Source organism: Opisthocomus hoazin, chromosome 2, assembly GCF_030867145.1.
Source record: "Opisthocomus hoazin isolate bOpiHoa1 chromosome 2, bOpiHoa1.hap1, whole genome shotgun sequence".
NCBI classification, from domain to species: Eukaryota; Metazoa; Chordata; class Aves; order Opisthocomiformes; family Opisthocomidae; genus Opisthocomus; species Opisthocomus hoazin.
The window spans coordinates 11,327,381-11,340,886 of NC_134415.1; the positions used below are offsets into that span (position 1 = coordinate 11,327,381).

Sequence of the window (13,506 nt, forward strand, 5' to 3'; positions counted from 1 at the left end):
AAGTCATTTATGCACTTTACATAGTTAGTACTTTGGGGGGATATTTTTTTTTTTTCATTTGAATGTGATTAATTTGTTATTAGGAGTTCAGAATGGTATCTGTCTGACGACTGTATATTCAGAGAACATATGCAAATGCTGCATATGATGTGAAATTTGTGGGGGTGTGCTATGTTGTAAATCCTTGCTTATATAGGAATTTCTAATGTACAAGGAAGAGCCCCATTTCAAATAGTGCTTTACTTCTCAGTATCTGCAGCATAGAAATTGATGGGCTTTTACTCATGCTGATTTCTTTCCATTAAACATAAGTTTGTAATTGTTAAAGGTTCCTTCCTCATTGTGCAAGCAGTCATGGGAGTTCACTCATACAAAGAAAGAGCAAGGTGGATGCGTAAGAAATACAGGATTTTGCAGGAAAAGGAGCAAAATGAGAACACAGCCCAGAGCTGTTAGGCCAGCACACCCAGTCTGTTAACTCGGTCTGGTTGAAGTTGGTTTGCCTCCATAGCTGTTTTTGCCCCTTCCTCTCTGCCCTCATTACATTTGATGCTGTTGCAGGAGGGACAGATATTACTGTGTGAAATGCAGTGCCCACTGTGTGTTCATGCATTGCCATCGTGGTACATACAATTTGTGTTATTCACATTTGTGGCCACGGAACATAAAGAAGCATAAAATAATCCTCTGGAATGTTACAGTTGTTAGCCATTTTATTGTATTTTGTTCTATTCTGTAGCCTGAATCAGCCATCAACCTTATTTCTGTTCTTAAAGGGAAAATTATCATGTTCATTGTACAGGATTAAAGAGATTTATTGAGCCTTCGTATAAAATTGCAGTGTAGAATTTGTTGTGAACAAAATAGAGCTGACTCCATTGACTACAGCAGAATAATTTGCAGCCAGAACTGAATTGCGGTCCTAAAATCTAATTTTTACAAGATTTTCAGAAAGAGGCCACAGTAGTTTGATTTTTGTCCTACATGTACTTTGAATTTTAGGGAAAACCTAACCTTAGTTTGTTTATGCAGTTAGTTGTAGCATATGGATATGGAAATGAAATGTGTTTTCATGAAAACTCAATTTAAGGTACTCTGTTGAACCACTCAGTACAGCTGGATTCTTCATTCAGATTCTCTGTAAATTCCTGATCTCAAGATAATTCAAACGCACACTTCTCACAGACTTTTTCTTTGAAGCCCGTGCAGGGCTAATCCGAACAGGAGGTGCGCTAGAAAGCTCCACTGTATGGTAAGACTGGAGTTTATCTGATAATCTACTGACTTCAGCATCCGCAGAGTGTGAAGCACGTCAGTTCTTCTTTCATGTCTAAACTATTTTGAACGAGGTCTCTTTTACATGCTAGTTTGGCAAGCTTCTAAGGCATTTGTGCGAAGTGATGATGCAAGAGCAACCTGATTCAACACTGAGAAATTAACAAATAACATCCAGCAGTAATTAAAGTGAAAAACTACAGCTAAGAAAAGCAATCACTCTACAGTATCAGTTGAGCTACTATACTCTGCAGTGTTCAAAGTGGAATATGTTTACTGGTGCCTTCAACTCAGGAGGTATCACTGTGAATTTTAAATATACCAAGGATTCATTCTGTTTTTTACATGGATTGAATGGGATTAACAGTGATTAAAAAACCATGAAGATATACTTAGTGAAAGGATAAGCGTGGAAGAAAAACACAGTGCCAGAAATTGCCATCTGGAAACATACTATACATGTAGTCAATATTTTTGTATTAAAATGAAGAGTAAATTTTGAAGTCCAAAATGGTTTTAAGATAACGTAGCGTTCTCTATAAGGCCATTCTCAGGAGTCAAGTACACGATACTCAAGATGGGGATATTTGTAAAGAACGTCAGTTCAAAGAACTGCAATAGCCAGCTGATGTCTTTACCATCTTGATGAGAAGGTCTGCGCTTTTTTCAGTAAGTACACACTGAAGTCACAAAAAAACCCTATAAATTCTTTGTCTGGCTTTCTCCTTAGATTGGGGTTAAATGGCAGGTAACATTCACACAGAGCTTAGTTGCTCAGTTTTTATGTATGCAAAACTCTGTTAAGTAGTAGAATTTAGGTAGCAAATTTAGGTAGTGTAGCAAATAATGGGTAGGTCTTAAGAGTAGCATTCTGAGGATTTTTTACTTGTTTCTCAGGCTCTCCTCTGAACCATCTGCAGAGAGCCGGGATTTACTGAGAGGAACACTGGGCCCTGTATTGTGTAAAACTTTCTACAGCACAGCCTCAAATTCAGTTCAAAGATGCATTTGTTTTTAGAAAAAGGTGAGGAGAAAAAATCGGACAAAACCATGAATCTGTTCCTGTCAGGGTACAGCTACTGCATTAACCCACGTGTTTCTGGTCTTCAAAGAGAAGGCAAGAGTAGCTGTGGATACTAGTTCATGCTTCAGGCAGAAAAAAGTGGTAGCCTGCCCAAAGCAACTGGAGACTTAACATGCCAGATCTGTAAAGCAGCCACTGCGTGACTTTTGGACTTCGCCCTGTGCTTACAGGAATTTCTGTGGTTATGCTTTTGATACCAGTCAGGTGTTGGCAGAATTCAGATATTATTTGTTTTTACACCGTGGCAGGACAGAGTAATTCAGCTGACTTGTGGATTAGCTGATAATGAACACAGAAGTAATTTGTAAAATTCAGTTCTAGAACTGGGCTTGAATAAAAATGGTCAGGTTGAGATGTGCTTGTGGTTTGGACCAACATCTCACATTGCATTTTCATCTTTTTGTGACTCCAGTTTTAGGTACTAACCTGTAAACACAACAATATGTAGTCATCTTAGGAAGTTCGCTGTATGCCTCGGTACTAGATACAGGATCTTTAGCGGGACTTCACATGAGGAACAGTTAAACAAAAGCTTGTATGAATAAGGCACTAGTAAATGTTTGCAGCAAACAACAATTACAGTCTGTATTCTTTAAGAATAAAGCCGTTCTGTTCAGGAAATTGCCTTTAATATGACAGAGTTACCAATGCCAGTTAGACGGGGGTTAGAGAAAGTGCATCCTTTGGATTAGGCCTCTGAGGTCTGTGAGAAACCACTGAATGCAAATTCCTTTTAAGTTTGGAAATAGCCTGCGCAGTGGTGGCACTCAGGAGAGCTAAAGCAAGAGGAAACTGGTCTCGATTCTGATCCCTGCTAAACCAATGTGAAATCACTGTAATGGACTTGCTCCAGATTTATTTACATTGATAGAAGGATCTGAAAGCTGGAATCGAGCCTGCTGTGGCAAATCTAGTTTATAAGTGCTAACCCAAAACAAATAATTGGCTATAATCCCCTTAAACAGCTTCAAAAAAGAATCTGGTATTTTAAATTTCCTACTTGAAGTCCAAGGATGCACTTTGTCTTTTCGCTAATGTAACAGACCAAAGCCTTCTGTACTACTTTGGAGCTGCTGCCATTCTAAACAGTTACTAAAATATTAATCCGTATTTCATACCAAATGAAACTTCAGTCTGCCAGTCCGTTTGTAGGAGGGCTGACCTCTGTTTGCATTAAAAGTTACTCAGAAAACCCCAAACTCTTCCATTCATAAGACCAGAACATCCCACCACTTTTAAAATGTACTTCTACATATCAGCTCTTTTGGAGGAAGGGGTGTCATTGAAGCACCAGAATTTGTTTATCAAGTCAATAAGAATGCATTTCTAAACCAATGGATCTGGTTAATAGTCACGATTGTATTAAAACGACTACATTGGAATCATTCATCTGGTATAGTAAACAGAAGGTCAGTGGTAACTCCACAGTCCCGATTCCATCACTAAATCTTGCTTTGTAAGCAGGCAGCTTAGCTTTGTCATCTGACAAATTTCTGTTCCACTCAGATCCTCCATTATTGGTACAAGATGTCATTTAAAAAACTTAACATTTCTAGTATCATCATGCAAGAGAAAAGAAATTACATTGATTCAGTCTTGTATATTATTGCCATCAGGTGCTACAATTAACATCTCTGGACAGTGGGGTTTTTTTGTTTGCTCGGGGTTTTTTGTGTCTTCTGTAAGGACCTGGTATTGAGATTATCTCAAGCTTCAAGATCACCCATCCATGGGGACCTCAGAAGCTTTACAAATATCTCAGCCGGCTTTTAAAACTGTGGTGGGATTTTTGTTGGTTTGCTTTGAGCTTTTTCTAGCTTTGTCTCAGAAGACTAAATTCATTGGTGGTGTAACTCGGCTGAAATGTTCACCAGAGAATGCACTAACACTTACTGCTTAAATAAAACAAAAAAACCCCAACAAGTAAGTTAAGTGCTGGGGATCTCTCTCCCGTACTTGCTATACCTATTCTAAACTGTAGACAGAAGGAAGAAAATACAGAAATTTCTCTTCACACAGATCTCTCCTTCATAGAAACTCAAGAAACATTTTTCTTTTTAGATACTTGTTTCTTACATGAATGTCAGAGTATATGCTTTTGTGTGTGTGGGGAGGCTAATAAAGGGCATGCGTTTCTCCGAATACTGGAGATGTTATTGAGCATTAGAGCTGCGCAGAATGTTTTCTGTAAAACTTAACAACTTAAAAATTTTTTTTGTCATTATTTTCAGTAAGATGATGTAAATCTTGGCAATTGCAAAAGAAACATTCTTTATCAGAAGTGTGCCTGTTGTGGGGTGTCTCTAGCTGGCAATCTGAAGTTGTGCATACATTACCTTAGTAGAATTTCCTAAGCTGTGCTTACTTTAAAATAAATTTGAACTTTTTTTTTAACTTTGTAAATGAAACCTATGTTTGAAAGTCAAAGTGGTTTTTTTAACTTAAGAGTAAAATCGTATATTGGGACCTGGTTGGTTTTCCTTCTCATTTTGCCCACCGCTTTCAAGGTGTGTCTTCAGTTACCTGCAGCCAGGTAAGAAAAGTCTGCATTTTGGAAAAAGTTCTGGGAGTGTTTAACAAACTGCAGAACGCAGTTTGCTTTCATGGCCGTACTTCTTCAGCAGGAGCAGAGGGACAGTAATGAAACATTTTTATTATGAAACTAAGCTGTTACAGCTCTGACTGGAGAAGAATCTGTTGTCAAACATTTATATGTATTTTTTTTTAAGAGCAAATGAATACTTTTACAGAACATTTGCTGCTTGGTGCAACGGAGTTTTGTTTGTAGGGGCGCACTGTTAACACCAGCTGAAACTGTGACCTAAATGAAGACATCACATTTCTGTTGGTGCTGGTGTATTTACCTATATGGACAATATTTTAACAAAAAATGGCATTTCACAATTTTTTTTTTAAGTAAAAGTTACGAAAGAAAAAACTTGCAGGTGTAAAATCCAATAAAGTGACTATATGATCATTTAACAACAATTATTGCACGATTTTGCATAACTCTCGACCTTCCTAAAAAGCAGTATTTGATTTTTATATATGCATTGGTTTGACAGTGAGTCGTCACGCAACTGCTGACTCACATTTGGTAAATATTTAACTTGGGGAAGAAATTTCCTTGAGATTACAAAAAAAAAAATCAGCCCTAGGTCTTTGCTGTTAATCCAGAGATTTCCTTTGTTAGATGAAACACGTGTCATTGGAAATAACTATTATGCTGAAAGGAATGCACATATATAAAACAAAAATCCATTTATCTGAGAGGCTTTAGGGATTATGACGAATTTGATGAGGCTAACTCCAGTCCCTCAAAACTTCTCATACTTTTAGGAGAGGAATGAATTACTAGTCATGTACCTCTAAGGTGTTTTAAGGCTAGTTAGAAGACACGGAAGAGCGATGCTCAAACTAAATGCTCAAAACTAGGAAGTATTTGCATGACTGGGTATTTCTTTGAAGGGAATGATTTTTATGGGTGAAAGTTTGCTAATTCCTTTATGTTTTCTAATACAGTAAACCTACCATCTACTTGTATGTCAGTAATAACTGATCTTAGAATGCCATTTCATAGCTTGAATCTTGGTTTTGCCTCAAAGCTTGTTCTAGCCAGGATGGCAGTTAGGGAAAATCCTAAAACTGAAACAGAAAAATTGACACATGCTGTTAAATTCAAACGCGGAACATTAAAATTAACATGGAAGAAGAAATGACATCCAGTGTCAGAAGTAACAAATTTGAAAGTCTTAAATAATTCAATATAGTTTAGACAGTTTTTATATAAGTGTGCTTTTTCCTAAAAACACCCCCCCAAACCAAACTTTTTTTTTTGCTTTTTCTTTTAAGTCTTTTGTCTGTAAATATGAAAGAGGGCTACACCCCAACGTAATTCTTCATTGCCATACTAAACAGTAAAATAGTCTTTCTAATTCGCATTGCTCATGGCAGTCTTATTTGACGTTGCTTTATTAAGTTTGTGATTAAAGCAGTTTGGGATTTTTGTTGGTTGTAAACTTTTGGCATAATGTGAATACCAGTCCCTTTCAAAGACAGCCTTGAGTTGCTTAATGATGCTTGTGCTGTTCCCGGCGTCTGCTTGGTTGATAACAAGGCCAGCTCCAGCATTCTGCGTAAAAGCATTTCCTACCCAATCAAAATTACCTACAGGTAAAAGCAGGAATATACAATGAGTTTCTAATGAAAAAAAAATCAACCCAGACCCAAGCCGCCTCCCTGCGGGCAGTGCCACATGGTACAGTATCATTTTCCCCAGTGCCTACCTGGGTGGAGATGGAAATAAGTTTTCCGTACTAGCGGGAAAGAAAAAACTCCATTACGTACCAGCGTGCACAGCAGTTCTGAAAGTTCGACAGCTCTAATCCTTCTTAAGTGAAAACGGGTTCTTTCATTTATTCAAAACTAACTTGCTCTTCCTTTTGCATATAAGGTATTATTACTCCATTTAGTTTCCTCATCGGCCTTCTCGGTGCCAAGAATGACAACACTTTTGGCCGTATTTATCAATTTAAGGTAGACGGGATGGAGAGTGGTTGCTCAATAACAGCCAAACCGATAGATCTTTTACAGGTTACCCATTGACAGATACAATTTCAGGAAAGAAAACCAGGTTTTATGCCGGTTACTGTCGCCTCTGTTGAAATCTAAGGTAATGAATGAACATTTCAAATCCTGGTGATTGCAAGGCAAAGAGGATTAATTGGGTTAATGGAAAACAGGTAAACTGTTTCAGTTACTTCTTTTTATTTCACTATAACTTTTAACTATTCAAGTTAAGTCGTACATTTATAACATGCAGTATTTTGGAGGAAAATGCTGTTACCAGAGGTCATCTTTTAAAACAATATCTGAACATACATAAAACATGAAGTTATCTGAGAAATTTACACCCTTTCGGTGTCATTTCAGCTACTTCAGCAGGAAATGTTAAGCATTCTAAAGCTGTTGAGGATGGTAGATTGAAGCCTCATCGTAAGGGACGTTTCTTCCTGTGCATTCAAGTTAAAGATACATCAGGTCCTTAACATGCATTTGTATTATTTTCACACAGCTTTGATTACTACTTTTATTTATATATATATATATATCAACGATGTAACGACAATGGGAAAGAAAACAGCTAAGCATCTGTGCTGTGTAGAGAAGCTACACGTTATTGAAATTTGATCTGGCTATTGTAAAGAATTTTAAATGGACTAAAAAAATATTTGGGCAGGGCTCATAAAACATTTGGGAGATGAGAGAGTAATAAGCTGCACTGTTTGAAGTGAAAAATAAGATTTGGATGGGTTAAGGGGTGTGTGTGTAAAGCCCAGCAAGGTGAGTGTCTCAGAGTAGCTCCGGGTTGTCTCCCCACTCCCCTGCCTGCAGGGCCGTGCTGCTGGGCTGCGGCCTCTGCCCTCCCTCCCTGCCTCCGCCGCCACGGGCTTTAAGCCCTCTGCAGTAAGTCAGGGTGGGGAAGGCAGGCGACCAAAACATCAAGCTGCAGCGTTTCTAACGCGTGCTTTCTCTCTTGTCTTTATAAAATCTCATTAGTTACCTTTTAATTCAGCAGCAGTTTTCTGTTCCTGCAGCTCAAGCGGTTGGATTTTTTTTTTTAAAGGCAGTTTTTAGCCTGCATTCCACAAGCATTTGACTGATAGTGAACTTTTGGTAGGTGCCAGGCAGTGACGTGACTTAAATACACCTTTAACCCAAAACAGCGATTAGGTATGTACCTAATGTCAGGAGGGTGTCTGAAACGTCATTACAGCAAGTGGAATAGGACTTCAGAAGATGAGGATGAAAGGCAATTGTACGGTATTTACCAGGACTGACCGTAGCTTTAGTAGTAACATGGGAAATGGAAAACAGTCCATCTTTATTAGATTGCAGAAACAAGAGAATATGTCAATAATCCAGTTTGTTCCTGCTTCATAAGGTGTGTTGTATTTGTGTTTTCAGTCTGTTTCTAAATACTGAGAGCAGATTGTTGCTTCTGAGAAACTGATTCATGGGGGGGGCGGAGGGAGTGTTTTTAAATGAGAAGAGGCTCAAAGCTCAGTCTTCCTCCGGGTTCCCACAGGAGCGAACTATTCTTTTAAGTTAACAAGGTTATCAGCTGCAGGTTCCTCCTTTACAAATGGGTGTTATTTCAGGCTTCTGGCTACAAACTAGCATGCCTTGTGGTGTGGTTACTTACCAATGTATGCAGCTCCATCAGTCACCATGTATTTGTTACGATTTAATTTGGGAAGGGAAGCATTCTTCTGTTCTTTCAGAAAGCATGCGCTCTCTTCCTCAAGGTCAAAGAATTTCTGCCATAAAATAGAATGGAGTGCAGGTTAATGAGAATCCTTCTGTAACGGACAGAAGAAATACGGTCTGTTCTTTACTCTTGATTGAAAATGAGTTAGTGCTACAGAACAGCTTGAGTTTTTATAGCCAAGCATTAATTTTAATAAAACATTGCACATTGTAGCTTTTGCTAAATTCTCAGTTTGTTACGCTCACTGTGCCTTGGCATTCTGACCTGTACAAAGTGTACGGCTGCTGCACACTAAGCGCAGTGCGGTGCCAGGTAGTGAAGGCTGTGCAATGAACAGACGCCTCCATCTTTGTGCTCTGCAGGGTGAGAGCCCACAACTTCTCTTCTGCTCGTTGCCCCGTTCCTCAGGGGACCCTGGGGTTTGAGGTCTGCTTCAGGATCCGCACTGGCAGGCATGCCAACAGCTGCATTAATACCTTTCTATTACACATTGCGTAGCTTCCAACAGGAAACGTGCTGCTTTCAGAAACTTAGAAACTTCTCAGGATTAAATCTGATACGGAGAGATCAACTTTACCAGACAAGAAGAGGGAAATGTGTCTGGTTTACCCTAAAGGGTGAATTCTGAGTTTGATTTTTATTTTTTTTTTTAAATTTTGGAGGTATGTGCACTCCTTGTCTGCATCAGTGCCAGACAAAAATGAGATTTCCAGTACAAACCTAAGTAGTGTTTGTTTTCATCAAGGAAACTAATAGCTAGACACAGATTCCAAAACCAGAAGTAGAGAATACCATGATGAAGGAGAAATGAAGTATTTACTGCATGACCAGGAAACTTTGATTGAGGGGATGGTGTAGATCCTCAGAACAAACCTAATTCACAATATATTACTGATGAAAGTAACCGGCTATACACTGCACCCACTTAGGACATTGAAATTATTTAATAAACACCCACCCCAAAACTCCTTGATCATTCTTGGGTGTCTGTTTTCCATAATGCAAAATTCATCTCTCAAACCAGTGCTCGTTTTTGATACAAACCTTCAACAAATCCCTTTAGATTATGGAGATGTCTTTCAGAATAATCGTGCTACTTTGAAAACCCAACTGTAAAAAACTAAAATCATTACTGAAATGTATTGATCTTGGTGGTAGATTACATCATCGGTTTGATTCAGTCAGATGAGGGCGTATGCGTAGCACGCAGGCAGGCAGCTGTAGAAAGCGTTCTGTACCCAGCTGATGACGTAGGCAGGTTTCAGGCTGGTTTGCAGTAAACTGCTCGCCTATTGCAAAACACGTTATCACTGACCCCGGGGAACGCCGGCATCCGGTCTCACACCACCGGTTGCTTCAGAACTGCATATAAATGTTCGTTCAGAAAAACCTCTCCATCATCAGTCTTGATCGTTACAGTTTGGTTTTCCTTGGAGAAGTCTCCTCTGAGTTCTGACCAGGCTTATTTGCAATTAGTATTACCAAACCTAATTAAAATGGTTTAGTTGCAGACAAAAGGTAGAGTAGCCCTATCTAACTCTTTATGCTTTGGACTCTGTCAGAATTTCTCTCTTCCCCACTGGAAAACACATTGGGGTAAATTTTATGTTGTCAGAGGCTGCGCTGAAGTTGCTTGGAAGAATTCTCTGTAAAACACCGAGGCCAGGAGAGTCTCTGTTCTTGGACTGACAGCTCCCCCCCCCCCCCCATGATGAAAGTTTATTAGGACTGAAGGAGGTTTTTAGTCCATTAGAAATAAAATTCAAAGAGTTCATGTTTTTTCAGTGCCCAAATACCGGATGGCACCGTGGTGCAGTTTCATGACCAATAATCATCACAAAGTTGTCTCCTTGAACAGTCTCTGAACTGCGTCTGTCACTGCATGCTTACCTACCTGTACGTGGCAGTGTCGCCTTCCATAGCTGAATTTTTGTAATGAGTTCAAATACTAGCAAAATTCCAAGGATAGTTTTTTGAATTTAAAAACAACAACCCAAACTATTTGAGTGCTTTATAAAGGGCATTTAAAACTGTAGTGGCTGTCCTTTAAATGAGATTTATATTGTATATTCACATCTAACTAAGCTGCATGAAGAAATAGATTTAATTACAGATTTTTAACATCACTAACAATTACAGCATTACGCTTTCTAAACAATTAGAACAAACCATCTTAGCAGCTGTAAAGGAAAGTTTACCAGGTGTTAGGTGTTAGTTCTTGGACAACATCAGGACTGCAGCTGCATGCCCGAGGAACTGCTCTGCAAACGTGCACCCCCCACAGAAAGTATGTGCTTCCCAAGCCAGAGATGGATGGCAATCTTTCCGGCAGGGTCTTGAAGTTTTGGATAAAGCCAGAAGAAAATGTTCTTGTTTTTCTTGGGGCAACAAAACAGGAGCAGAGTATCTGCCCACACAGGGCACTGGCGGTAACTCTTCACAGGGATGTGGAAGGTTCTGTGTGACTAATGCTAATACTGCAGCGAGTAGTCTAAAACCGGCAAATTGGTAAAATATTTAGTGCTAGGAAAGAGAACATAACAAGCTGGCTTCTGCCCAGCGTTAGGAGATTTAGTAAAAAGTTACACAGCTTGATGTGAAAATAGTGAAGCACAACAATCATATAAGCTTAGAGTTGTCAAACTGAGATGGATTCAGCAGATGTGCTGAACTGAAATATCCTACGTTCCTGTTCTGTTTGTATTACAACTTTGCAAGAGAGAAAATTTCAGATGCAGACAGAAAGAGGTGGAAGGTTTGAAAAGGTAATGTGTTCTCCAGCAACCGCAGAGAAGCTGGTGACTCCTTGACAAGGCAGCCACCAGCAGGGAAACCCATCTGCCCTCACAAACGGAACACACAGACGTAGCTTAGATGAGCAAGGGACCCAGCAGCCGCGTCAAGCAGCACAGCCTAACATTCTCTGACACGCGCCTTCAGCAGCAGTGCTGTGTTAATGAGACACCACCTCCTGCTACCATTTCATTAATCTTTTCCATCCTTACTTTAGGAGTTTATAGCTCTAAAATTAAATTAGTGCTTAGGAGCGAAGGTTTCAAATTTGATTCATAATGCTTTATTTACTCTTAGGGCATTTCTGGCTTTCTGAGAAGAAATTAAAGGTTCAATTTTTCCTCCTCCCACCTTAGCAGGAATACACCTGCACAGCTTCAAAACAGAATCGTGGGGAGGCTGGAGAACAACTTGTGCTGTAGCTACCTCTGTCTGGTCCACGCCACTCCCTCCTGGCTTCCAGCTGTCTGGAGACGCTTTGTTCCAGCTCACACTTTCTGCAGTCCCTCCAAAGCCACGCACCTTTCCCTGTGCAGCGTGGCACCCACCAGAGCTGGCCCCTTTTTACTGCTCCTTAGAGAGTTACACTGAGCATTCTGGCACCTAAGACACGTTTACAGGGGTGAGCACACAAACCTTCAGGAGTACTGGAATTAAGGTCCCGAGAAGCACAACGATGAGCTCTTCACCTTAGTTTACCCTGTGTGATTCGAGCTTCTGACGCCATGGCCGCTGGTGGTTCAGTGCAGGGCAGAGCTCCCTGCACCAGCAGCAGCTGCCTACGCAGCTTGACATTTGGCTGTGTGCTTAGAGCATGTATTTAGTCCTCAGACAAAGCTTCTTCCTCGTGACTTCTTCCCAGTGATTGTTTTTTCAGAGTACTTGTACTGAGTTTGTGCTCTAAAAGCAGTTTCAGTTGAATCCAATAATTATTAATGCTTACGTGAGCCGGACTCTGAGCTGCTAAGGAACGCATAATTAGGGACTAATCGTTTTCTGACTGCATCGATGATGTTAATTGCCCAGTATTGTTAAAATTTTGTGGCAAAAGAGAAAAAAACCCTGCTTCTAGATAGAGCACACCGATACCATTCAGTGTTGGGAAGTAGGAGATGGCGTCTTGCAGTCCCTGCCTTCCTGACCTCAGCCGCAGACGGAAAAATCACGCGCCCAGCAGCTGGCCTGGATCAGGACGCTGCTAGGCATAATGGGCCCGCAGCGCCCGGTTCCTAACTATGCACCTGCACTTCGGCAGTGCCAAAGCCCAGGGGAACGGGGAGGGGATTCCCATCTGACAGGGGAATTCTGTCTGTGGCCTTCCCCGAGGCGACTGTGCGCCTCAGGCTGCTGCCGCGGGGAAAGCGGCGTACCCTGCCGCTGGAGCGAGCCGTGGGTGCTCCTGGGAACCTCTGGCCACGCTGGTCTGTCCTTGGGCGTAAATAAAAAAGAAAACAATCACAACAAGGCGTATCATGGGGATCAAAAGCTAAAAGAAAGAAAAAACTTACTGTATACTCCCAGGAGAACAGAAGATGGAGGGGGGAGGTGTGTGTGTGTTGCCATTTCTGTCAGACCAAGACTGAGGTGTTGGGACAGCTTAGCAATTTGATGCATAATTTTAATCAGAACTTGTAGCTTAACATTCTCTTAAAATTTCACTGTTGTTGTGTATAAACACATACAATACATGTCTGCATGACAGTATCTTCTGTGCAGAGTTTAGTTTGACTTTTTCTCATACCCAAAGCAGAACCAGAAGGGAAGAGCAAATGTTTCCAGCAATTCAAAAGGTTTATTTTTTGCCTTAACAAGTATTTGCTCTTCCTTCCCGCCCATACACACACAAAGTTTTGTTTCATTGTGACCCTGGCTGGAACAGATGAACGCGCAGGAAATGCGGTTTACAAAAAAGAGCGCTCACCTGCCGTCTTCTGTGAGGGAAAGGAGGGCTTCGTGACGAAGCCTTGGAGCACGGCGTCCGCTGGAATCACACCGATACCAGTAAGCTCTGAGCCTTGGGCGGGCGCTCGTCCCAAGGCTGAGTTACGGCCGGGACTTACCCAGTGAGCGGAACGCGGGATGC

The 13,506-nt window shown here is 40.7% G+C and overlaps 1 protein-coding gene across 4 annotated transcripts in view; it reads right to left on the reverse strand.

Moving 5' to 3' along the window:
* Positions 1-30: 30 nt before the first annotated feature.
* The window catches only part of PLD5 (phospholipase D family member 5), a 154,872-nt gene continuing 141,396 nt past the window's right edge, over positions 31-13,506 (reverse strand). For 3 of the 4 annotated variants that reach the window (XM_075412609.1, XM_075412598.1, XM_009942155.2), the window contains 2 exons: positions 8,565-8,679; positions 31-6,526 (listed from right to left, as the gene is read on the reverse strand). In XM_075412609.1, coding sequence (XP_075268724.1) covers positions 6,291-6,526; positions 8,565-8,679 — 351 coding nt within the window. In that variant the 3' untranslated portion in view covers positions 31-6,290. Of the gene's footprint in view, positions 6,527-7,098; positions 7,372-8,564; positions 8,680-13,506 lie in introns of those variants that run through there. The other variant, XM_075412614.1, reaches the window with a different exon arrangement.